The sequence below is a fragment of the Lagopus leucura genome, unplaced genomic scaffold, assembly GCF_019238085.1.
Source record: "Lagopus leucura isolate 7727_CA_CO unplaced genomic scaffold, USGS_WTPT01 Super-Scaffold_100029, whole genome shotgun sequence".
In the NCBI taxonomy this organism is placed as follows: domain Eukaryota; kingdom Metazoa; phylum Chordata; class Aves; order Galliformes; family Phasianidae; genus Lagopus; species Lagopus leucura.
Window position 1 is genome coordinate 4885991 of NW_024962280.1, and position 24984 is coordinate 4910974.

Consider the following 24984-nt stretch of genomic DNA (forward strand, 5'->3'; position numbering starts at 1 on the left):
CAAGCTCTGGTGTGCTCTGCTAACACCAAGCTCTGGTGTGCTCTGCTGATCAAGTGATCACTTCTAAAAAGCGTTGGTTGAAGGAAGTGAAATTAACTTGTGTTTATGGTGTAGCATATGTCGATTTCAGTATTGGAGATGTTAGATGAGAGACAGATGTCGAATATTTGTTTATCTCTGGTTTGACCCATGGTTAACAGGAATTCTGTTCCTAGAGTAGGTCAAAAACTCTTCATGTCCTGAAGCACGCTACCGCCATTGACACAATAGCCATCTGATCATTTGGTAGAATAGCTCTAGCACTCAAACGTGAGTATAAATGTGGTCCATTTAAGAGTTAACCATAAGCTGCTAAAAGGAATAAAGGTTCACTTCAGTGCCCATTATATTCCACACCAGTGCATCTGTCATTTTTAATTTAAATCTGTATTACTTAGCTGTCTAAAACTTTACACGTAAGTGACAGAGTTACCCATTCTTTCTGTTATGGGTAAAATCACCATTTCGTTACCTACTTACTGTGCAAAATGTCAGATAGCTACAGTCCACATTAACAAATTGTAGCCAACTTCTGGTAATATAAACAATTACTTCAGCTAAGAAGTAGAACTATTTTAAGAAAATGATTTATTGATATGAGTAAATGGAAGATAGTAAGACTGAAGTGACCCTCTTCTTTCCATAGGTTTAATTTGTCTAATTCAAAAGCATCTTAATAGAAAATTAAGATCAGAAGTCTCCTTATTTTGGCAAACCAAGATGCAGAAATTATTTAAAGAGATCTTTTGATCATGAAAATACTAATTAATAATGAGTTAGCATTAGTGAATATTCCCACTAATGGGGAAGAACAAAAATACAGCGAAACTGAAAAGTACATGGCAATTTAAATGAGTCTTATATCATCTACTCAATTTGATCCAACTTTTCATTAATTTGTGCTTCATTGTGTTGAATAATGTATTCATATATATTCACTTGTAGTTTTTCCTGATTTGGTTGTAAGGCTTTGTGTACAAAAGGTGCTGTTAAATAGAGGCAAACGTGAGAGTTACATTGAGGAATCTGATCCTGTGATCTGTGAGTGATATATTGACACAGCTTGAAGCATTTGGAAATCCCTACCCCTGGATTGTTTGCAGACCTGTGTAGCATAACACTTGTAATCTCATACTAATGTGGGTGGGACCGTGACCCCAGCAGAATAATGTCTTAATTGTTGGCAGTTTCAGCAAAGGCTGTGCATGTCAGCAGATCTGGATCTGTAGCTGCTTTCTGAAGCTCCCCAAGCTCCTCCAGATCTGTGCCTTTCTAAGATGTGTGAGATTCAGGATTGCAGTCTCCTCTTTTATCATTGCAAAGACTGCTTTTTAGAGTGCAAATAGCTCATTTCTTGGACTAAACACATGTAAATCCCTTCCTTCAACCAAGTCTCTGTGGAAGTACCCAAAAGCAGGGTCTGTTTCCAAATTTTTATTACTACACTGTGAGAAAATGCGCCTTATTTGAAACAACACTTCCCTTTACCAACTTCAAATGTGAAGGAAGAGATGGGAAATTTCATGATATGTCTCTGGAGGATTTGCCTGATCATGTTGACAATCGTTGTGTCACAGTGATCCGGTGTTCACCCTGGGTCACAGTTGTCCCTTTAATGGCTTCTGTTTCGCTGCCCGTGTTCCTGTTTGGGATCACAGTGTTCTTCAGAACACAGGTTTCCTTTTAGAGACACAAAACATCTTTAGGCTCTCAGTCGTAAGTAGAGACCGTTGTAAGGAAAAATGGATGCAAATGCAGTTGGTTCTGCAAAATTGTATTTGTGTTTCGAGATGAAGCAGCACTGTATGATGTTCGAAACCCTTACAGTCACTTTCTATGAATATTTTTGCAATTGGGAGTTTGCACTAAAATTGAAGGAAAGGAATTTTTAAGCATGATTATCAAGTCACAGAGTACATCTTCAGCTAAAAAGAAAACAGTCAGTGGTGTAAAGACTAAATAATGCCCAGCATATGGCCAGGAGCACCAAGTCCCACTGAAGGTTTTATTAATCCATTGGAGCTATTGACAGGTGGTACAGTTCAAGATATCCCTTAAGATTTGAAGCTCTGTGCAAGAGTGACAAAGAGGAATTTGGCTGCTGCAGTTTGCAGCAGATGCGACTGGTTGTGGGATGCCCTGTGTCATTGGAAATGCAAAGATACTCTGAAGTTATCTTGGGCTGTTCGCTCCTCAGCATACTAAATGCTGTTCTAAAGTATTTCAGCATCTGAGCTATAAAGTAATTTAAATTCAGAAAGGAAGATAATCAAATAATGGATGATAGAAAAAACCTCTATATAGCGTAGACTGTTCCAAAGACCGTGAAAGACTTTATCAAATACCTTTTACAGTAGAATTCATTTGCGTTACCACAGGGAACAATTGTGATCCTCACATCTAGACAATAAAAAATCTGAAAATGCTTCTCCTCGTCCTCCTCAGATCTACAGTGCTCCGCTGCTAAAGCTTTATACCTTGGCTCAAACTGATCGTCTCTGTTCTTTGGTTTATTGTGATGCCCATCTCCCCGATTTTTCCCCCTCCTGTTAATTGCTTCTGTCTCACTGACCCCTGATCAGTCCTTTGGAGTCTGGATCAGTCCTCGGGAAGTCCTATGTAGATTATCTGCTGGAGGACTAAGGAAAATTTTGTGTCCAACATTGATGCTGAGCTACTAAGACAGCTAAGCTCCAGGCTGGCATCCCCACTTTGCCTTCCCACCTAGTTCTGGGTATGAAATTTTGGCATAAAATTCTCATAAGATCCGAATAATCACAGTCTCTTTATTTGTGTGAGTTAGTGTTCTTAACTTTTGTAGACTCGGTGCATCCAGCAACGGGCTCAGATGTTTGACCTATCTGACTCTCAACAATAAACTGTTGCCTAATGGGGAAAAACACAAACCTAGAATTCAAGTTACAAGCACAATACACATCTGTTGATTCCAACGTTGCAAAGCCTTATAGTTTATTGCCTTGTGTGGCTTAAAAATCTATTCACTGAAGCTAGCTAGTACCCAAAACTTAATTAATGAGAATAGCCAAACAATTTAGTCTTATCAATTTAGCCCAGTTTCTGTCTTAGAGCAAAACTTCATCCAAGGGAAGCAAACCAGAACTTTCAATCACAGCAGAAATGTTCAGCTGCAGCAGCAAGACGAACGAGCTTAAAACTGTAGCCTGGCTCTACGATTTGCTTCAAATTTATGTAACTTATTCTGAACTGAAATTATTATTTAAAGGAAAATGTCTCGCCGAAGTCTTACAATCCAAAATATGTCTGTGTTCTGATTAACTCCTGTGATTTCATCATTGTTGTTAAAACTTCTGTTTTAGGTACAAAAAGGGTTAGAAAGTTGTCTTAGAGCTGAGAACCGGTCTATATCTCATAGGGCGAATTGTTCAATCTTTCCAGGACCTCCTGTTCCATCACTGCACATCAGCTCAGAGCAGCAAAACTGCATAAAGTGGCCTGTGCTCCAGCACCTGTCCTCTGTCTGTACTATTTCTCAAGCAATAGCCCACTACCTTCAAAATTTGAAATGTGACAAAGCTTACTGAGAGCCAATTGTTCGTATGCCCTTCTGTTCAAGTTTATTAAACACATAGGTTAACTCAGGGGAATTATTTTCTGCAGCTAAATTAGTGTGTTTCCAGTAAACACAGGGAGTTTGAAGCTGGAGAATGAAGGGCATAAGCCTGTTTCTTAATGCAGTTTCACAGTGAAGGTGTTAGAATTAGCAGAGAAAGAAAGGGAGAGAGAAAACTGTGGAAAAGCTTCATCTATCTCCTTATTGCCTCCTGAGATAGATTGTTCAGAGCTAAAGGAATGCTAGACATGAACCAAATCTCCTGCTGTCCTATATAGCTTTTACAATCTCCTTTTTAATAACCCAAACTGCAGGGTAGTCTGACTATTAGACAAGCCGTTCTTTTGAATTCTCTCTCCAATGTGTATAGACATGATAAAAAAAAAACAACAATTCTCATTAAAACTGCCAATGCTGTTCAAAAACAGGTGGTTTAAAGTATTTCCTATGCAAAGCAAAACACATTTCTTGTGCTTTGCACACTGCTTAATAGGGAGCGTAAGATTATACTGCTATGTTGTGTATAACACTGCATTTTAAATAATAGGATATTGTAAATCGTGTTAGAAATATGTTTAACATGCATATGGAAGATATAATGATATGCACTGAGTAATTTTCAGAAGTGCTGGAACACAGCCTTGTGTGACAACCTCTGAGCTAACGTGGTTGAAAATAGAGTCTGGAATTGGTGGTTATACAGTCCCTGATCCTAACCGATGATTGTTCCAGGATACTGTTCAGTCAGCATGGGGGTATATGAAAGATAAGATTTCCACTGCCCTGTGGGAGCGTTTGTTGTTTATATTGTAAAATAAGAGTGGTAGGAATTGAGCGTGTTCATGGTGTGTTTTCATTTGTGAGTAGTTGAAAAGGAAGGTGGGATAGGCCTGAAGTAAAAACTGTGATATCTGCTCCATCCCTAACGTGCCTGCCCAGACCCTTTTCCTGGTCAGTTTTCAGGGACAAACACTGATGTCTAGTCATAGTTCTGTGCAAATCTGCAATTTCCATTCACTTTGGTGGGAGCAGACTCTGGGCCTTTGTCATTCTGTGGCTGTTTCGCACTGCCGCAATTTGGGTGCGTTTCATTAGCTATTAGAAATTTGAGGATAAGAAAACCATACAAAGCATGGTAATTTGTGTTATTCTTATAAAGGTATACCAGTTGTCCTGATGTTTGAATCAGAAGTTGTATTGTTAAATGAACAAATGTTTGCATATATTGTCGTCTGCTCTGGATGAAATAAAAAGCATTTGAGTCTTCTGTATGCCTGTATATCTTAATTCACTCTTTTGCTTTAAATAAATAATTACTTTTTTTTTTGGTAACTACTGCAAATAAGGTGAGAGCTGATTTGGAGATGATTCAGTTGAATTAAATATGAGAATAAACATGTATTTAATGGGGCCTGGCAGCAAAGTGCTTATTCTTGATAAGGTGAATTTTAAAAATGTGTTTTCTATCAGATCTATTTCTTCTGAAAAACCTGTGTGAATTCAACAGGTGATGTTATGGATAATCCAGTAATCAGTGCTTCACCCACCATTTCATGGACCCATAAACTAGTGCAGTTTTACTTACATGGTTCTAGCAGCTATTAATGTATGTACATAACTTGTGAGACATCTAGTTATCACTCTGCTCATATTAGCTCTTTCATACTAATGATTTATTTTCATTTTCTCCAGGATATAGACCTGCGGCTAACTGGATTTGATTTATAAGAGGGGATTCTGCAGTAAATGGCCGCTCTCTTCATATTGCTGCTATGGAAAACAGAATTGTCAATAGGATGTAGTCTGATAAATAGTGCTGAGTGAAGATGCAGCTTCAATAAGTGTGAAATCAATGGAAGATACTTACCACATGAAAAGCCTTTTGAGATTTTTCTGACAGGCTCCTATTTAGGAAACTTGATCTGTTTCCTTTGGTCGCCCTCTTTTTACACCAGTGGATACAAATAAGATTGCTTCATTGTAGTCACACAACTAATGTGGGACCATGGCCTTTCCAAGATCCATGTGGCTGAACTGTGTATGGAGAGCGCTGATAGCCCGCCTGCTACACATGGGATTGAATGCCACTTTTGCTTTCTCTATACTTGGATTTTTGCTTCACGCTGCAGCTGTGTCCTCCCAAAAATTGGATGATACCAACCCAGTGGTGACCACCAACTTTGGCAAGATAAGAGGGATTAAGAAGGAACTAAATAATGAAATTTTGGGGCCTGTTATTCAGTTTCTCGGGGTTCCGTATGCTGCCCCTCCAACAGGGGAGCGCCGCTTTCAACCTCCTGAGCCTCCGTCTCCCTGGGCAGATATCAAAAATACCACTCAGTTTGCTCCAGTATGTCCCCAGAACATTATAGAAGGCAGGTTGCCTGAAGTCATGCTTCCCGTGTGGTTTACTAATAACTTGGATGTAGTTTCCACCTATGTACAAGATCAGAATGAAGACTGCCTCTATTTAAATATCTATGTCCCAACCGAGGATGGTGAGTTAATAGCAGGCAAAACAGGGAGATCTTTTTATTTTCCTGTTCTACGTTCTAACAATATTAATTCATGTCTACTGTTAGCATGGCTTTCTTTGTTGCATGCCAGCATACTACATGTATGCATGCTGCTTTTCTTTGTATGCATCTGTCCTTTTTTTAAAAAAAAGACTTCCGTCTACACTCATTTCTTTTCTCCCACAGCACGTGTATTTTTAGGTCGAATTTGGTGCCTAATTCTCATTGCCACCCACTGACTTCTGGGAAGATGCATCAACATCTTATCCATTGCATGTGCAGGCACCACAAGTTGAGATTCTTCCGCACCTAATAACGCAGGTCATATTTGAGTTAGATAGTGGTGTTGCATGCTCCTACTGTCTGTGACGGAGCTCCATGTTATTTTCTAGTCTTCTATTCATTTTTCAGTCAAAAGAATATCCAAGGAATGTGCCAGAAAACCCGGCAAGAAAATTTGTAGAAAAGGAGGTATGTATAAAGTGTACAAAAAAAAAGTGGGGGAAAAATCGAAACCTTGCAAAGGAGGAGCATATAATACAGCTGAAAGAGGTTGATTTGCTGATGCTGTCCGTCGTGTCGTAGTAAAGCCAGGAAAGTACTTAAGGAGAGGACTGCATAAAGCAAATGAGCAGATAACATTTGCAAAGCTTGAACTTGGTTGATCCTGATCATCTCTCTTTCACTGTCCTATACTGATCCCGTTGGCAGCTTCTCTGTCATGGCCTCGTGGTATAGAGGAGTGTCTGTCCCTCATGTGCTGACACCCTGCGTTGTATATGCATGCACAGGAGGTGGCTTTCATGCCTGGGAGCCACTGATGCTGCTGGCACTCCTCAGCTCTACAGTCCAGTGGCTTAGTGCGATGGCTATTAGGTACTGTAGCAAAGCGGAGCTGAAAATCCGTGTTGACTTCCTATGTGATCTATGCTGTTTTCTTAAAGCAGTGTTAACTTTTCTGGAACGTTTTTGTGAAACACTTCGTTTATGCGTTGTGAAAAGTGAGTGCTGATTTCTTTTATTGGGTGGTTACGGCTCTCTTTGTAAAACCCCAAATCTCTTAATAGGGGTGTAAAGAAATGTTAAAATGTTGTGAGGTGATACGTTGGAAACTAGGGCGTTTTAGAATCTTGGCTTTTACCATTGTAATGTTAGATAGCATCAGGGAATTTGCAGATTTCTTTGTGGGCATTTCCAGATCCCCAAGGTGATTAATAGGTGATGTGCAAGGTATATTCTGGTAGTGGTTTGAAGCAGGTATTTGGTAACAACTTTAAAGTATTAATTTTATACTACTTTACACATTTGTTTTTCAACAAGTTATTATATTTTATTATTCTCTCTGAAATGTGCTCTGTAATTGTTGGGCTGCTCTTGAACCTAGAGTGTTTTTTAGGGTAAACAGAGCTGTGTGGAAGGTACCGATTACCTGTAGTCTTACCTGCGTATTTAATATAAGTTGCTATATGCTGCAGTTACTCCAGAACAAATATAGCAAGTGTCATAGCAAGAAATGGTAAAAAGTCAGGCAACGTTCAACTCTATTAACTCAGATCTAGGCATCTAAGTGAAGGTGGCCGTATTTTCCAGGGTTCTTGCTATTGCAGTTTTACTGATTGTTAATTGCAGCTAGTTGTTAATTATTAATTGTTAATTGTAGTTGCTCTGTGTATGCTTTCTTAGATGTCTGAATCCAGTTGCAGTTACTTAAGGCAGTTAAATTTGTTATTAAAGCATGGAGCTTTGAGTCAACCGCTGATGTTTCTATTGGGGAATTTCTTTTCTCAGTGCCGTAAAAATACAATTGCTTAAGCTGGATTGCCAAAGTTGAAAACAAAGATAATCAGGGTACGGTGAGCAATGTCACTTCTTCACAAATCATTCAAGTTAGAATAACTGCTGTCATTTATATGCATTCAATTAATGTGCAGCGCTGCAGCAGTTATTACGCAGTTCATCAAGCGTGTGTAATTAGCTGAGCAACTTTCACTTCCTATCACCCAGACACTGATTCACAAAGTCATAAATAAAGATGCAGATCTCCATCATTGTTCTCAGAAAGTATTTTTCCTATGAGAGAATATTAAAAAAATAAAAAATAGATCAGAAAAATAGCAAAAATAAAGGAAAGAAGAGCCCAGTAGATGAGAAAGTCATGTTTATTGTCTTGTGAGCCCAAAGGAGAATAAAGAGACTTATTTGAAATTCTGGAGGTATTTCTGCAGTTAAATTCATTGCAGAAACAGCACAATAAGGAGCAGCAGCAGCCTACCTTTCTCCTTGACAAGTGCAGAGAATCACTGGATTCCTTTTGCCTGGGCAGCTGGCAGAGCAGCAGCCATCCCTGTTCGTAGAGCAGCTCACCCTCTGCTCACCCATACACAGCCTTGGGTTCTCCTTGGTCTGGAGTTCCTTCATTTCTCAGAGTAGTGGGATCAAGCGGTAGAACAAAGATGCAGTAGAGTAAGGTCATCTTCCAGCTTGGAAATGGCCTTGCTTTCTCATACAGAGAAAGAAGAAAGGACTGATACTGTCTCCTTTGCTGCATGTCGGTTGTAGTCATTTCATTACAATCAGTGAATGATAAGTTACTGAAAAGAGTAAATAGGAAAATGAGAGGAAAACTTTTATGCCATCTGCTTAATTAAAACAAGATACATAAATTAAAAGTTACCAAACCATGCTCTATCTTATATACTATTTAATGCCTACTTATTATATGAAATAGATTTTATTAGATAAATAAACTAGTAAGAATTAATTGTCAGCCGAGGGATATGAGGAAATTAAAAATTTTGAAGAACAGGAAGTAATCTGATGAAGACAGATGTAGAAATGAAAGCAATCCTATCTGCAAGTCCTGCTAGATGTTGTAATGGGAATTATAACCATTACAATTTGTTGCTGGAATTTCGATATGAGCACTACAGAGACTACAAGTTGATAGGATGGAAGCTGAGTGAAAAGGAGGGAGGAAATATTAGCCTGTTTTTTGCTCAATATAGTTGCTTATATTTCAGTATATTTCTTAAGCTTCAATTTATCGTCTCTATAAGTAATGAAAGATCACTTGTTTTCATGTCTGTTTCTTACCGGGCCCGTGAATGTCAGAAGTTGGCTAATTCTGTTAGGGAGTGCATACAATCACACCTGTTTGCTAGGGCTGGTTTTAGAGAGTTTGTACAAAGGCATTTGTTAGTTTTGTGTTTGTTTTCTTTGTGGCTAGTCTCCATAGTTTTAAGTTGCAGTAGAACCTAAATTATATCCCAGATGACACCATTTTACTGACTGATACTGGTTATATTGCTGATGATGTGGTAGTTCTTGCAAGCTTTAGCATCATTTGTAGGAAATACCTGAACAGTTTTGCACTTTGTTTAGTGTTGCTGATCTCTGTTTTATAGTCAAGGCATGAACTTGTGATTTGGAATGACAGAGTAACTCATTACCACTTTTGAGGGTTGTATCTTCTGTTTTAGCTGCAAGCTTGTGGTTTTGTTTTGTTTTTTAATACTGTATATCCATTTAGTTGTTACAAGAGTTTGCACCATGAGTGTCCTACTTTCAGTTCTAATGACAATTATAAAATGAAGTTCGAACAATCATGACCACTAAAAGAAATGCCAGATATTATGTATTTTGCAGTTGGGATGACAGTACACCTTTTGCGATGAGCCTGTACAAAAGCCTTCATGTTGCCTGAATAGATCTCAATGTGAAGATATGGAAGTGTGGTTTTCATAGAAAATATGACATATACTTCATGTCATGGAAGTAGTTTGGGAGACAAGACTACTTACAGGAGAAAGATGGGTAGAATAAGGAAATAAATCACTTGATCCTTACTTTTACATGTGGGAATTACCAATGGCTAGGAAACTGCCCAACATCAGTGACTTTTCACATGCGGATTCTGTTTCTTATTCTAGCTGGTGCAGAGAATAAATTTCAAATGCAAAGAATCATGATCTGAACTATCTCATTTGAGAGTGTAGTATGAGACAGCTCTATTAATATTTATGCCTCCTAATGGGCTACTTGATTTTCAGAGAGCAAAGCTCCCACCACCATAGTTTCTGGGTTATGTCTGCGATTACCATGGATGCACATATATGTGTTCATACAAATACTCTCCCAGAACAAAATAAAAAGAGCAGTGCTATCGTCTCATCCTGCATTGAACATTCGTTGTTTTCCTTTGAGAATATCTTACATCAATTGTGATTCATAAATGCCACTGATAACTTTAGGGCTTTTAATCTTAGCACTATGGAAGATTTTTCATAAATCTAAGCAGATATGAAAAGTCCCATTTAGTCTGTTACCCTTTGCTTACATTGGATGTTTCTTCCAATACTCTATTTAACTACCTCAGAGCTATTTGACTGACCGTCTAATTTTGGAAAAGAAGGTAATTAATGCATCCTATACAGTTTCTAGGACCTTTATTAAATAACCCTCCTTCTGTATGCTTTTTTCAGCTCTGAAATCGATAAGGAAAGTACAAGTTTGGACCTGAGGAAATCTGTATTTCCATCTACAACATTTGTTGATTGATTATCAGATTCTTTTTTTTTCTATATGTCTGATGTAGAGAATAATATTGAAGTGTCGGACTTGTGAATGCTGTATTACTGAAAAAGAATTGAGATATTCTTCTCCGGGGCCATATAAATGAAAGAAGTCTAAGGTGTGTGCCTGCAGCACTGCAGGCTCAGCTGTGTCAAATTACATTGCACTGCCCAAAGGCTAAGAACATGCACTTGCAGGCCGTTACCAGGGCTTATGATGTCTTGAGAATGAATGTCAAAGCTCTCAGAGATACCTCAGTTTGTATTTTGGTGTATCTCAACCTTTGCAGAGGGTGTAGATCTTCACCCAGCCACTTAGACCATTCATAATGAATTGTTTGCCTGTAGTTCACTTGTGCTAGTAGTTGCCTGCACACATCTGGAGTTTTCCTGTTTGCCCTTCCTGGCTCCTGGCTGAAGTGCCCTCCAACCTGCTCTGCCCTCGCAAGGCTCTTCCCTGCAGTATCAGCTGCTGCAGACGTAGTCCATAATCCTGAACTCAGGTGCTATGTACTAAAACAAGAAGGCTGTTGCATTTTTCTGTTCAATTTTAATCACCGTGTTCCTGTTTTTCATTCCTCAGATACCATAGCAGCATTTTTTATTATACTAGTAATACATGGAAGAAGATAATGAAGCAAACATTGTCTTGTACAGACCTTTTCATCCTTTCACAATCTAAAGCTGTTAGTGTCAGTTAGCAGCATTATCCAAAGACGTGTAGTAGGTTTATGTCATATTTGAAATAACATAAAATGCTTAAACTCTGATGTACTTTCCACAGTCCTTTTTCTGGGTGAGCCACTGCTTGACAATAGACAACTTTGCAGACTGCATTTTAAGACTCCAGTCATCTTAAATGCCATCAACATTGGTCAGAGTCCTCCCTAAATGTCTAGTTGTTCAGGCTGTTGCTGACCACATAGTCATCGTGCTGTCATTGCTTTGCTCATACAACTTGACAGTGCTTATAGCTCTAACAGGTCTTAAATTCTAATCTAATTCCATTCCTTGTCCATTATTTTGTTGCTCCCTTTTCATTTTCCACATCCTCCCCCACACGGGCTCTAAAATAGTACTGTTACCTGCTAATATGAAGTCAGATAAAACTGTTCTGTGCTTCTTCACCTTGACTTTCTCAGGTTGGACCAGCTGTACTCAGTAAATAACACTGAAGTGGTTTTCCTTTCAATCTGCTGCTTTCTAATTTATCGCATAAAGCCAGACTAGGCAAAATATTAGAAGAAATAGCTGTGGAAGTACATTTGTCCATCTTTAAGAGGAATCCTTGAGTAACTTGCATAACTTTTGGATAGCTATGTTTTTCTGCTTACTTGGTCTTTTTTTTTCCTGTATCATATTGTTATTCCTTGGCTCTTCTCTGTGTTCATTCCCTTTGTTTCCTTGTTTCCTTATAACACATAAGGATACAAATACTTTTAGTATTCCTGGCATATTTTTCAAGCTTGAATCACGATGCTTGCATGTGTCAAACCATTCTTAAAGATCATCTCAATTATAATGTTAATAATCCGCTTATAACTTGAATATTGCTCCAGTATAATTCCAGGTTTTCTTCAAATTCTTTTCACTTATAATTCTTTAACCCTCTTCATTTCTACTTTGTGTTGCCAAATGCACGTCTTCTCCGCTTTGATATGTATAGTATTAATTATATTCTGCATTCAGAACCCCGCTGCTTTAATGAGCTTAACATAAATGAGATTTGTTTTTGGGATATCAATCCTTTTCTTCTGTTTTAATATTAATATCCCATACATTACTTTCTCATGCTTCTAATAACAAAGTTTTATCCTAAATAGAAGCAACCCTGAACAACAAAGGGCTGGGAGAAGTGGGACAAATCTGACTCGAAGCTTTGTTTGCACCCATCTTCTGACACATCACTGGTTGCTGGCCAGAACCAGCCACCTGGGGCTGCCGTAAGTGAAGGCAGACATTGCCAGACATGTGGAGTCTGCACAGTGCTAGTGCTGGAGCTCATTTTCCCTTCCAGAGTTTTGCTGTAGTGTCAAACTTCAGCAGGAACAGTAAATCGTGTTGCTAGTTCTTCCACTGTGGGAATTGTTCTAATACCCCATTGTGTTATCAGAGCAGTAATCAGAATACACCCTGGTAGAGTTTTCTGTGCTCTTTTCATTGAGAATGCCTTTTGCATTTCGTATTCATACTGCTATGAATCGCTGTGAATGTACCCAGTAAGTTTGGTATAAGGTACGTGTCTGAAGAGTTTTAAGTTGAGTTTTAAGTTGGTTTTAAGTTGAGGGAGGGAAGATTTAGTTTGGATGTCAGGGGGAAGTTCTTTACTATGAGAGTGGTGAGGTGCTGGAACAGCTGCCCAGAGAGGCTGTGGATGCCCCGTCCATCCCTGGAGGTGTTCAAGGCCAGGTTGGATGGGGCTCTGGGCAGCCTGGTCTGGTATTAAATGGGGAGGTTGGTGGCCCTGCATGTGTCAGGAGGATTGGAGATTCATGATCCTTGAGGTTCCTTCCAACCCTGGCCATTCTGTGATTCTGTGAACAGAAGGAAAATTACTTTTCTGGTTCTTCAGCTGTCGAAGCTCTGGAAGTCCATTACTTCAGTTACCCTGTAAAGGTCTCTCTACCAAGGAGGGCACAGGGAGAAAAAACCTTATGCAAGTTTTCTCTGTTTGCCAATAGTTTTGACCAAAAGGAGCATTGTGGAGGAAGATCATGGCCAGTATGACTGGTTAACTTCAGCAGCAGATGTGTTGGAGTGCTGTGCCCTGCACGTGGGCTTTTCCAGAGTGCTTGTGGGGATCCAGGACTTGTCCTTTTATGTCTCAGAGGAATCGGAACACAGATTGCAAGTTGTTGTGGGTGCTGTTCCCTTTTTATTTATGTCAATGGCAATTTGCAGTTCAATATCTTGTGATATGCTGAGTTATTGCATAGGATAACTAAGTTTGGGCTATATTAATGGCAGTGTTTTGAGATCAGGCCTGCAGGGGCGAAGTATTGAGGTCTCTTGGTATGATTTAATATTTTTTAAATACATTTTTAATCCTTATTCTATTTTGTAATGTGTGCAAAAATCGTATTATCATATGTAAAGAGAATCTGGTAAGCAGAAATCTATAAGAGAGAGACAGCCGATTATTATTTGTATTTGTTTTCTGGCAAGCTTCCATTTGTTAAATTTCACCCTTTCTATAAAGGCCTTCTTTAATTATTAACTGAAAATCAGGTATTTATGTAATTATCGTAATTATATCTACACATCTAGTGTACTTGCAATTATTTCATTAAAAATTGCAATTATTATACAATTATAAGGGATAATGACGTCCTTGTAACATGTTGCAGAAGCCCTAATTAAATGATGGCATAAATGAATTGGAAGTAATTTAGAAGTTTTGAATATTGTTTTATCAGAAATATCAGAAGTGATTCATCCACATTATGAACTGGCAGTGAAACCCCTGCAAAGTTATTTTGAGCAAAGATTTCACAGAGCTCATGGAAGAGGATTTGTCTCTATTGCCTCTCTGTCATTACTTTCTGTTCTCTATATTCTTACGCTCAAAACCTGCAGATTTTTAATAGAAAGGTGCGTTGTGTAAGACGATTGCACAGCTTGCTGAATCTTTCTAGAAGGCTCAGCCTAGAGCAAAATAGGATCTATGTGAAAGCACAGCCTGTACTTAGGGGAAAAACCTATGCAACAGTTGGTTCAAGGCGGTAGAAAAAAAAAAAGATGAGGAGGTTTCATTACGTGCTGAGCATTGATGACTTGCCTGTATGTTGGAATGCCCAAATGCTGCAACTCCAGGTGCTGGGGAAAGAGAGACAGAAATTCCTCCTGTTGCACAGGGCAGTGTGATGCTCCGAGCGCGGGAGGAGCGCTAGGCAGAGTGGGAACAGAGCGGCCTTGCAGAGCATCTCCCTTCCTGTCTCTGGAGTGGGTGGGGAAAGACAGGCAGGGATAACATGTGCCAGCATCTACCAAAGCCTCAGCATCACAGGTTTCTCATCTTCTGCCCTGTCAACTTTCTGTAGTGTACAGATGATCTCTGCCTTCAGTTAATTTTAAAAGTCATTGAAAATGGCAGCAAGGCATATGTAATGTTTAGGCTTCTTTTGTCAATCTGTTCTTTTAAATAACACTGTGCTGCTAAGTGATGGGTACATAACAGAGAACTCCTGGCAGGACTGGTGCTCATGTAGCCACCCTTACCACGGCACCCACCTCGGTTTTCTCCTGAAGGCAGCACCCTGCTGTGGGCTGGTGCCATGCAGACCGGCTGGAGGGCCCCATCCCAGCGCACCCGCTGCTCGCCTCCCACCTGCCAGCTGGAGCTCCTCCTCCAGTCCTTGCTCCCCATTTGCTGGGGGAATGACTCATGCACATTCTTCCCATTTGCTTCAGATGCATTCAGGCAGGTTAGGCAAACCTTATGTTCAGTTTGCTTGGTTCACATCAGTTCATTTTTTGCCCAAAGTTTGATTAAAGAGGGCTTACAGGAGATGCTCTATTGCAGAACGTCCCACAAAAGGATGGAAGCCAACCTCCAAGAGGCAGGAGATGCTGGAGCTGCCAAAAGCCCATGTACCCATGGCAAGCTCCCTGGCTGCACCATCTGATGTTCACATTCCCTGCTGGGGCAGCCACTGAGGGACTGAGCTGCCCTGGTGGGGGCTGTTTCCCAGGGACCTGCTGCCCTTTAATCAAAAGCTGAGCACCACCCCAGCTGTCATGTTCCGTTCCAGTGCCCTGGCAAGAATTATTTTAGTTCCTGCCAACATTATGCTTTGCTTTTAGTCTTCAGTATATTGATATTAATATAATGAACAGAGAAGCACAACATACCATTACCAGCAGGATCTACCTGAAGCAATGAGAATTTAGTTTCCGAGAGTCCTTGTTCCCAAAGAAATACTTTTAATGAGATGGACCCACTGGTAAGGGAATATGAACCAGGCATTTACATGTGTACATGTGTGTACGTATACAGTCACAAATAGATGGGAAAGCTTGACGAAATGCTGTATAATTTGCCTAATTTCATTGCAAAATTTACATTCATATGTTTTCATATTTATTTTAAATGGCAAGAAGGTTTCAGAGATTTTTCAAAAAAGTAGAATTTAGTTGCTTGAGGCCAGATGAAAGATAAGTGCATGAGCCAAGTCGGTACTGTGTCAGGTTTTGTACATTTACGTGCTCTGAGGCTGCTTCTAGTAATAGTGCCCCATGATCTCTACAGCACTTTGGATCCATGAAATATCACTGTAGAGTTGGTGAAGAGGCAGGTTTATTTCATGAAATTTCACAAGAAATCATTAGGCTGTAAACCTAGATTTTAAATTCTTCGTCCTTTCCCTGTTTCTCCATGCTAAACTCGAATGAAGTACCCTCCATATGAATCAACTAAAACTGTGCTACGTGGAACAGGCAAGAGAGTTTATGTCCTACACTTTTCAGTCATTAACTGTGTTCATTAATTACAAATGGATTACTTTTGCTAGAAACAATAACTTTTGAAACAAAAAATAATTGCTACAGGTAAGTGCTGAAGCACATTCAGTCTCTTGGTGCACGATGTTTTCAAAGATGAAGCCTCGTGTAAAGGAAGAGGCCAAAGAAGCAACAGTCGCCTTTCCTTCACAGTGCCGTGGAACTCCGTACTGGCAGGCACTTCGTGCAGTGTTGCAGTCTTGAAGTATTGAAGGCATTACCTGGCCAACAGCGTGCTGTGATGCCGGATCATAGGGAACGCTGGCTCGGGTGTCACAGAGACAGGGATGAATGCTGACAAGGTCACTGTAAGAGTGCCCCATCCAGTATCCCGGTCTGCTGGCAGAAGCTCCTCGCCTCCCCTTCTGCGCGCATTACATTCTGTGTCGTTCATATCGAGGCGAGCGCTGCCCCTTGAACTGCGAAGCAATCGTGTGTTCTTGACAGGCTGGTTTTGCTTCTTTCCCTGACATCCATGAACGATGCCTGCCGAAATGCGGCGTGGCAGCAGCAGGCCATCAGCTTGTGGAGGTGAGCAGGAGGCAGCCGGCGTCTGAGAGGAGCAGGAAGGCGAGCTGACAGCAAAGACGGCTCCTGACACCCGTGCGGCAGCAGGTGCATGCCAAGCACAAAGCTGGGATGAAAAGGCTCTTTCCCCTTAGGCAAAGCAAGACCAAGAAACAGGCAGTGCAGAAATCCACCCTGCAGTTTTCAGTGGCAGAAAGTACTTTTTTTCTCCAGAGTTTGCTTACACGTATGAGTTGCCATTTTCCTGCCCAGAGCTTTGACATACTGAACTGCAAGCTGGTTTTGTCTCAGCCCAACAGGCAGCAGCAGAACAGAAGCAGCAGGTGATTTAGAAAGCGTCTAAAGGAGGGTTACAAGGATGAGGAAGGGTCTGGAGGGCAAGACGTGTGAGGAGCGGCTGAGGGCCCTTGGTTTGTTGGGCACAGAGCCGAGCAGGCTGAGGGAAGCCCTCATGGTGACCCACAGCTCTGCACAGGGAGCGGAGGGGCAGTGCTGAGCTCTGCTCTCTGACATCAGGGCCCAGGGAATGGCGTGGGTGCATCAGGTGGAAGTTCAGGAATATGCATCTCTTCCAACTCCGGATATCCTATGATTCACTCCATATGCGCTGCACAGTTGTTGCCCTGTCCCAGCAGTCTGAGTATCACTACTGCCCAGTGCGTGGGCATTTGTGATGGGAGAAGTCAGGAGATAGGTTTGACGTGAAGTAGAGCAAAAGCTGTCCATCCCTTAATATCGCTTGATTAAAAATGGATAAACTCAGCAGTAAGTCAGATTTTGGCCTGTTGTTTGAATTATGAATATTCTTCTAAATGCTGTCACTTCCTTAAAGAAATACAGTGGTTTCTTTTGAATTTTAAGTGACTTTGGATTGAAATTCTGTGTGAGTGATTATCTGGCTCAGTGAATACTGTTGTTATTATTAGCGGTTTTGGCTGTTAACCTCTTCACTGCCAAAATCTGTAAGTGCAGCATGCCATTCTACTGGCACTCAGGAACTAGAAAGGTTAAGAAGCCATTGAAACCTATTCAAGAAATGTCATAATTTTCAGGTTGATGAACTGCAAGCCTGGAAGAGAACAAAGAAACAATAATTACATTTACTTTATGCTTGCAAAGAAGACAGTTTGAAGGAGAGTGGGCCATAGACAGTAGCTCATTTTCAGTTCTGCCCCCATTAGTTATGTCACATTCCAACTTCAATTCTGTAAGCCCAGAAATGTGCCGCTTAAACAGAGTTTGGTTGCATAGGGATGATTTGAGATAGAGCCACATGCTCCTTTCCAGTCATTCCGGTCCTTGCCAGCCTTTTCCCATTCTCTCCCTCCCTCCCTTAGCTAAGCAGCATCTGGCCTTCTCCCTCTGGTGAACTTGCGTGACTCTATTTCAAGTATAGATTTAGTTATTAAATCTGGAGATAAAGTATGGATCTGTTCCACTAATCAGATACTGCAGTGACTAGAGCCACAGACGTACTCAGAGAGATCAATTAGATTAGATTATCAGATCATTATAAGCAAACTCTTAAAGACGAAGCAATAGAAAGTAATCTCATGTCACTCTGTTTCTTTAGAGGATATTTATGCTATTGTTTGTTCGCTTCTCTGTTTCCTGTACATCTGTTTAGTACCGCAGTGGTGCTTAGCCTCACTTCAGTGCAGGGCTGGATGGTCAGTACAGTCCATACATCGAAACCTCTGTGATGCTCTCCATAAGCTCCAACACATTATGAGGTTTCTTGGGGAACTCATTTTGGATCTTGATCTCTGGGATTAGGCAGAAGCCTTCTGTTTGATTGACATCCTTCTATTATCTCTCTTGTTTCATTCTGTATTTGTTATTTTGACCGTGATCTTATTTTGACTACTTTCATCTCATAAGCCCAATATTATGAGCGAATACCAGCTAATTCAGATAAAGATTCATTCATCCTCTAGGTATTCATTTTCAGAATTCCTGCAAAAATGGTTTTTCAGCATATAATAGCCCATCTTGTCAGTTCTGAGTCTTGGTTATGCTCTCTACAGCCAGCAGTATCATTTTCTTAGCATGTGTATATATATGAGCTTCACTTTTAAATATATATTTTAGTAAGTATTAAAACTAATGTTATTATACTTTTTCTGTGAGAGAACTGGCAGAATGGTATACATCAAAGGCAACAATTAGTGTATTTTCATTTGAGTTGTTCAGCCTATTAGGCTGTTAAATTTTGCATAGAAAATCATTAGCATGTGTAATTTGGTGAGGAAGGTCTTGGAAGAGGAGTGGTGGATGTAAATCAATTGGTGAGGGGCTCTCATATGGGATTCAAACAACAGAGCTTTGAAATATCATGAAATATTTTCTTGTGCATTTACTGCGAGTGCAGAGAGGTGAAAGAAGCTGCAGGATTATCAGTGGTTTAGGAGTTAACAAAGAAGCTCCAGCTGGTTTTGTCTAATATTAACACCTTGAACAAGATTGTATCCCCTTCTTTTCTCAGTGAGCTCTGCAGAGATACACAGGATTGAGATTGCAGTGCGCCAGCTCTCCTTTTAAATAAAGATGAAGGACATCAGAATCAGGTTTGAGGTAACCGTTCATCGTGTTTATGGGAAGTCCAGTATCAGGTCTTGCTTTTGGGTTAGAACTGGACTAACTTGGTATAAAGATTAGTACTTTTTACCCATTTTTTTTCTTTCCACAAACTCGTTCCAGAACTGTTGCATTGCAGGTGATGTTACATCTGTCACATGTGTTGCTTGCTACTTTGGGATTAGCAGAAGTTGAAAAAGTGATGGAAAAAATTGTGAAGTGCATTTCTTCCCCATTCTTAATGGGCACACGTGACCTAAAATTCTGACAATTTAGAAATAGTTATCTGGCATTAAATAAATTCAAAAAAGTTTAGCTTTTGGCCAATAAAAATCGAAGAGGAAAGGTCAGAAATCAACACCAAAATAGAAGAATTATTAACTAAAGATTCCATCGTACAGCAGCTAATCAGGGCTTTTGTGTGCCCTGCTGTGCCAATATCTATTCTGAAACTAGTCATTATGTCTCTGTTCTAAAAAAGAACTAATTTTGAAGACTTCACTGCACTAAAATCAAGTAATTTACCACCCTCGACAATTATTTTTTGCTGTGGTTTTATGATGTTTTTCCTGATGAAGCATTTAGTGTCAGACACAGCGGCTTCTGGTTTTGTCTGCACTTCTCAGGTTGAAATTTCTTTGAGTGCAGTTCCAATTCTTTGGTGCCAAAGTACTTGATTGCCTTCATAAACTGGGATGTTTAGCTGCAAAACTGACATAAGCATTAGGATTACATTATTGATTATTTTGAAGGTGCAAAAATCCATGAAGGCCTTTCTGTTGTGCTCAGCTGAAAGCACCTGTACCCATTAGCACTCAGTGGGTGCGTTCCTGGCCACATCAAAGCCAATCATGAAATTCCAGTTGAGCAAGACCAAGACCAGATCTCCATTTCTTTAAAGATGAGCGCTTTTAAACTTGAAAGTAGATACAGAGGATTGGAATGTTTTGTAGAAGTTTTTAAAGATTATGCCTGGGATAGATAAATGTTTTCCTTTTTTTTCCTCCCATCCTTATTTTTTCTAAGTAATTTTGTAAGTAATTTTACATCTTGCATCAAAATACTTCCGGAGATAACAAATCAGTTTTACTTTCTTCTATATATTTTCTGTGCTTTCTCAGCTCACAGACCTTATCCTTTGTTGTCTTTATTTCCAGTTTCCAACTCTGTTTTTCTTCATTTAATACCTCCTTAGGCCTAAAAAAAAACCCCAAGCTGTTCGTTTGCCAATATCACTGTTAAAATCTTCCTTTATGTTGAAGATGGAACAGGACAAAAGAGTGGACTTCTGCAGTCACACACAGAGAGGGAAAGAGACTTCATGCCGTTGTGGAGCTGAATTTAACACATCCCATTCTTTTTATCACACGCCTATTCTTTGGGCCAGGCTGTTTATGATGCTCCCGGGTTGCTTTTGTGGCTCCAGTAGCTGAAGCAATGTTTCTTGTCTTTAATTCTTACACAACTTAATCCTGATCTTTCCTAAGTGCAAGTATTTGTCAGTCAGTTGCCCCCTACAGGGGTGAGACTCAAGTCTTATCTCGGCCCATGAAATATTTTCTGCCTCCCGCTTGACTTGCAGTCTTATAGCTTCCAAATACAGCAAAAGAAAGGATTGCTGCAGCTTCTATTAATTATTTACATGCTGTTATCAAACATTCCTAGAGTGCTGTAAATTTACAAGGCTTTAGTACAAACTTGGAGAAAACGAGTTCCCTGCTCCAGAGAATTTACAGGGAAGAAAAGACAACAGGGGTGAAGATATAAAGCCAGTGGTTGTAGTAAAGCAGCGCAGAATACAGGAGTTTTGATAAGAAGGGATTGCTGTAATACACGGTGCGAAGGAGGAGAGCAGGATGCGTGCGCAGAGTGCTGCGAGAGGAGAAAGAGGCAGCAGTAAAAGCCAGTAACAAATAACGTGCAGGGATTACAAGGAAAGCAAAAGGATTGACCTGATTTGTGTGTTTACCACTCAGCGTCTTAGCGGTGCCCTTTCAGCTCCTGAATATAATCATTTAACTCCGGGGGTGGCAGAAGCCGTTGCACATCTCAAAGGAGGACCTGCGGGTCTCTCTCCCTCTATGTGTGAGCCGGTGAGGGACTGTTCCTGCACGTCCCACACAGCAATGGCAATGGCCAGCTCTGAGGAGGCGGGGGCAGGATGGTTGTGCTTTGCTCTGGTGGCAGCAGGCAGTGCATGCACACCCCTCCTTCCTGAGGCAGCAGTGTGACCACACGTTGCTGTGCTGGATGCACTCTGCCGCTGCTTTGTGAACTGCCTCTGTTCTACTGTAGAACCATTATCATTTTCTGCTTTTCCTCTAATGTGATTTTATTTTTAGTTGCATGAAAGGATGAGCACATAGAAGAGTGTATAAACAAGTCGGAGTGAGTCGAGGTGAATAGGCTGACTTGGTGTACAGAAATCCACAAAGGCTGACATCATTTCCCAGTGACTTTGTTGCTGTGGCCGCATTGTGTAGCAGCGCACGTTGGTAGGTTCACTGCAGTTGTACCAAAGGCTACAATTGCTGCTATGGAGATCAGTTGAAGTGAAGAAATATGAAGTGGTATAACATATAATAGACTAACTGGCTGTAGTGCATAAAAGTACATGTGAAAACAATACAAATTGTTACCTGAAAAAAAAAACAAAACAAAATTTATTCTTCACCCTTTGCTGAGTGAAAGGAGATGCTCTAGCTTGCTTCTGGCCGAGGCAGTGCACTGCACCGAGGGCTTCACCCCCATATGCTAACACTGCACCCAGTTAAAGCTTTTGCTTAAGCATGCCCCTAATTTTAAGCAGGAGGGCAGTTGTGGAGCCTGGGAATTATCCAGGAACACTCCATGCTGGCCATTAATTTAAAGGCTTGCCTGATGGCAAATTCACCACTTACAATGAGGGGAGGAAGACTTGTCCTGTAGTTTGCTATAACTAGAAGGATGACTCCGAAGGACCATACATCATGTGGACATTGCTTTGGCAGTTTAAAGTGGCCATAAAATGTCTGTAAATCAACTTACGATGTTGTTGTAACATAGACATTATTGCAGTCACTGTCTTGAATTCTGAGCCAGCCAAATATTGGAATGTTTGTATACTTTCACCCTGGGTAGATGTAGCTACAAAGACATTGCTGTTGGCCTTCTGCACTTCAAGCTGCATTTATTTGCCTATTTACTGTAACTTTCTTTTAACTAATTTTAAGATTGAATACTTTGAGACAAAGTAGTCAAGTGTATGGTTCCAAGCCTGTGGACAGAAAGATCAGCCAAAAGTTAAACTCAGGAATGAACAGATAATCAGCAACCTTGTGCTTGTCTGTTAGAGCAAAGTAGCATTAAAGAACAGAACGTTTGACTGTAATGGAAGTTGCAGTTACTTCTCTGCCAGGGCAGCAGTCCTCTTGAAACTGTCATCTATTGCAACTTGAGTGATTGCTAATTACCTTTACTTTACCTATATTTATTACACCAACTTCAATTACATTTTTGTGTCACCTGTATAGCTTTATATTTGCATATATTTAGGAAGGCATTCATGCAACTCTGAAAAAATTAGGGAACCATTCAACAAAAATTAGATCCATGTTGGAATCATAGCATTAAACGTGCTGAAGCTATGGAACAAACTGTATCATTCCCAGCATGCTTTCAGCTCAGAAAATTGGGAAAAATGCAGTGTGTCACTAACTGTCAACACTGCTCACACCTCCCTGTGAGCTGGGCTTGCACCTAGCACTGATGAAATGCTGTTCCCCATTGCAAGTGCTTATTATTTGTTTGGGGCAGTAGGTGAGAAACTTATGTACTGAGGGCTTCAGTGGCACATCTGGCTTTCACCTTGAGCTTTGCAAGAACTCAAGTTTGAATCCAAACTGTCTGGCTTGAGCCAATGCCTCATTCAAAGAAGAGAGAATTAGAATGACTTCTCTGCCTTTCTTGGAGTCATGGTGTCATTTGTTCTGGCAGCAGATGCAGCAAAATCATTGTACTTAAGTTTCCTGTGCTATTTAATGGCCCAGAATTTTTTTTTCAAGGGGGTTTAGATTGTGTGGAATGCAATGACAAGTGCATTAATTCCAGGGTTTCTATGAGCGTGGCTCTGAAGTATCCGTACTCATTTTATGGTTTGTGGTAGACAGGAATGAAAGGCTTTATAGTTTTGCTCTCTTTTAGTGAATTGGAATAATTCCTCATGGTAATAAAACACAGACCCAAATTAGCAAAAATCTGATCCCTAATTGACCTTATCTTGCTGCCAGTCTGATGTAATTCAGTTCTGTTGTGCTCTTGCCCTCATTTCTTGTGAATAGTAAAAGAACACTCATGCTCATTGATGAGAAAACTGAAAAAATTCAGGCACTTTCCACTTTGCGGATACGTTTTATTGGTTTCCACAACTAAAATTATTGTCATTTTTAAAATTGAATATATTGCTGATGTGATTGTCATCTTGAGCAAATCCGTGTCTTTGTGCATACGGCAGTGCCCCAGTGTTAAAATTCTGCTCCAGGTGCAGTACAGCAGCTAAGCAGCTCTGGTAGCTCGCATATTTTCATGAGACAGATGTGGATTTCCCTTTCCCTTTTCACTTTTCTTTTCCCTTCATTATAAGACAGACTTGTAGTAACCTACTGATTACTTTGTGCTTGGGAGTTTCCCTTGTAGTTACTGAAATCGCTAGTAAAACAGTGGTACAGAAATTTCAAAATACAGTCTATTAAATAACTATTTCTGGATGAAATTGAGATGAATTTTTAGACTTTGCCAATTAAAGCGAACTGAAATAAAAGCTTCAAGTGCATTTTAGGGAATTTTTAATCTTATTAATATTTATTAAACTATACTTCTTATTTGGATATCTTTATCTTAGATACTGTGTCATGCGATCGCAGAGGATTATCTGAGATAGAAAGTAACTTGGACAAAGTTAATCAAAGTGAGCTGGCTGCATTTTCCTTCCTTAGATTGACAGAAAGATGGAAAAGTCAAAAAAACCCATAATGATTAGAATTGAAAACCTTTGCTACTTTATACATCTTGGAGTGTTTTTGCAATAAAAATGTGAAACACTCTTCAAAAATAAGGAAGCAAAATCCCAATTTAATCCAGTACCACAATAAAAATTTAATAGCAGTGCAAGGCTGATGCTCACATCATGCCTTCAGAAGTGCTTCTGCCACGTTACATCAGTCTTCCTGCCCACATCCTCTGTGCTGTTCTAGACAATTATTTATGGTACTCTTTATGGTTGGTTTTTTTTTAGGGAAAGCACAAAATGCTCACTTCTGCTCAGCAATTGATACAGATGCAAAGAGCATGCAGGAGCACACTTTTGTCAGAGCATTTATCAGAGAGCTAACACGGTGCTGCCAAACGCCATGCTTTGTTGTGCTGCCTGTAAGCCATGGAGTGGGCTGCAAAAAACACCAGTGTTGCTTGCATTGGAGTCCTACTCTTCTGTAAGAGAATAGGATTTTGGGTATCTAAAACCATTTTTGTTCTCAGTGTTCTTCCTTTCAGAAGTCAAAACCAACTCTCTGACTGCTTTTGAGTTCAAATTTCTCACCTTCTCAACTTCTGCAGAATGTTCCTAGCCCAAGTCCCCATTGTGAAAAACAGGAGGAGCTCGTGTGTTTTGAAACCCAAAGCAAGC

General features: G+C 40.2%; 1 protein-coding gene across 3 annotated transcripts in view; it reads left to right on the forward strand.

Annotated features, from left to right (window-relative positions):
- NLGN1 (neuroligin 1) overlaps positions 1-24984 on the forward strand; it is a 288387-nt gene that overhangs the window by 7151 nt on the left and 256252 nt on the right. For all 3 annotated transcript variants that reach the window (XM_042881331.1, XM_042881333.1, XM_042881332.1), the window contains exon 2: positions 5324-6129. In XM_042881331.1, coding sequence (XP_042737265.1) covers positions 5637-6129 — 493 coding nt within the window. In that variant the 5' untranslated portion in view covers positions 5324-5636. The remainder of the gene's footprint in view (positions 1-5323; positions 6130-24984) is intronic.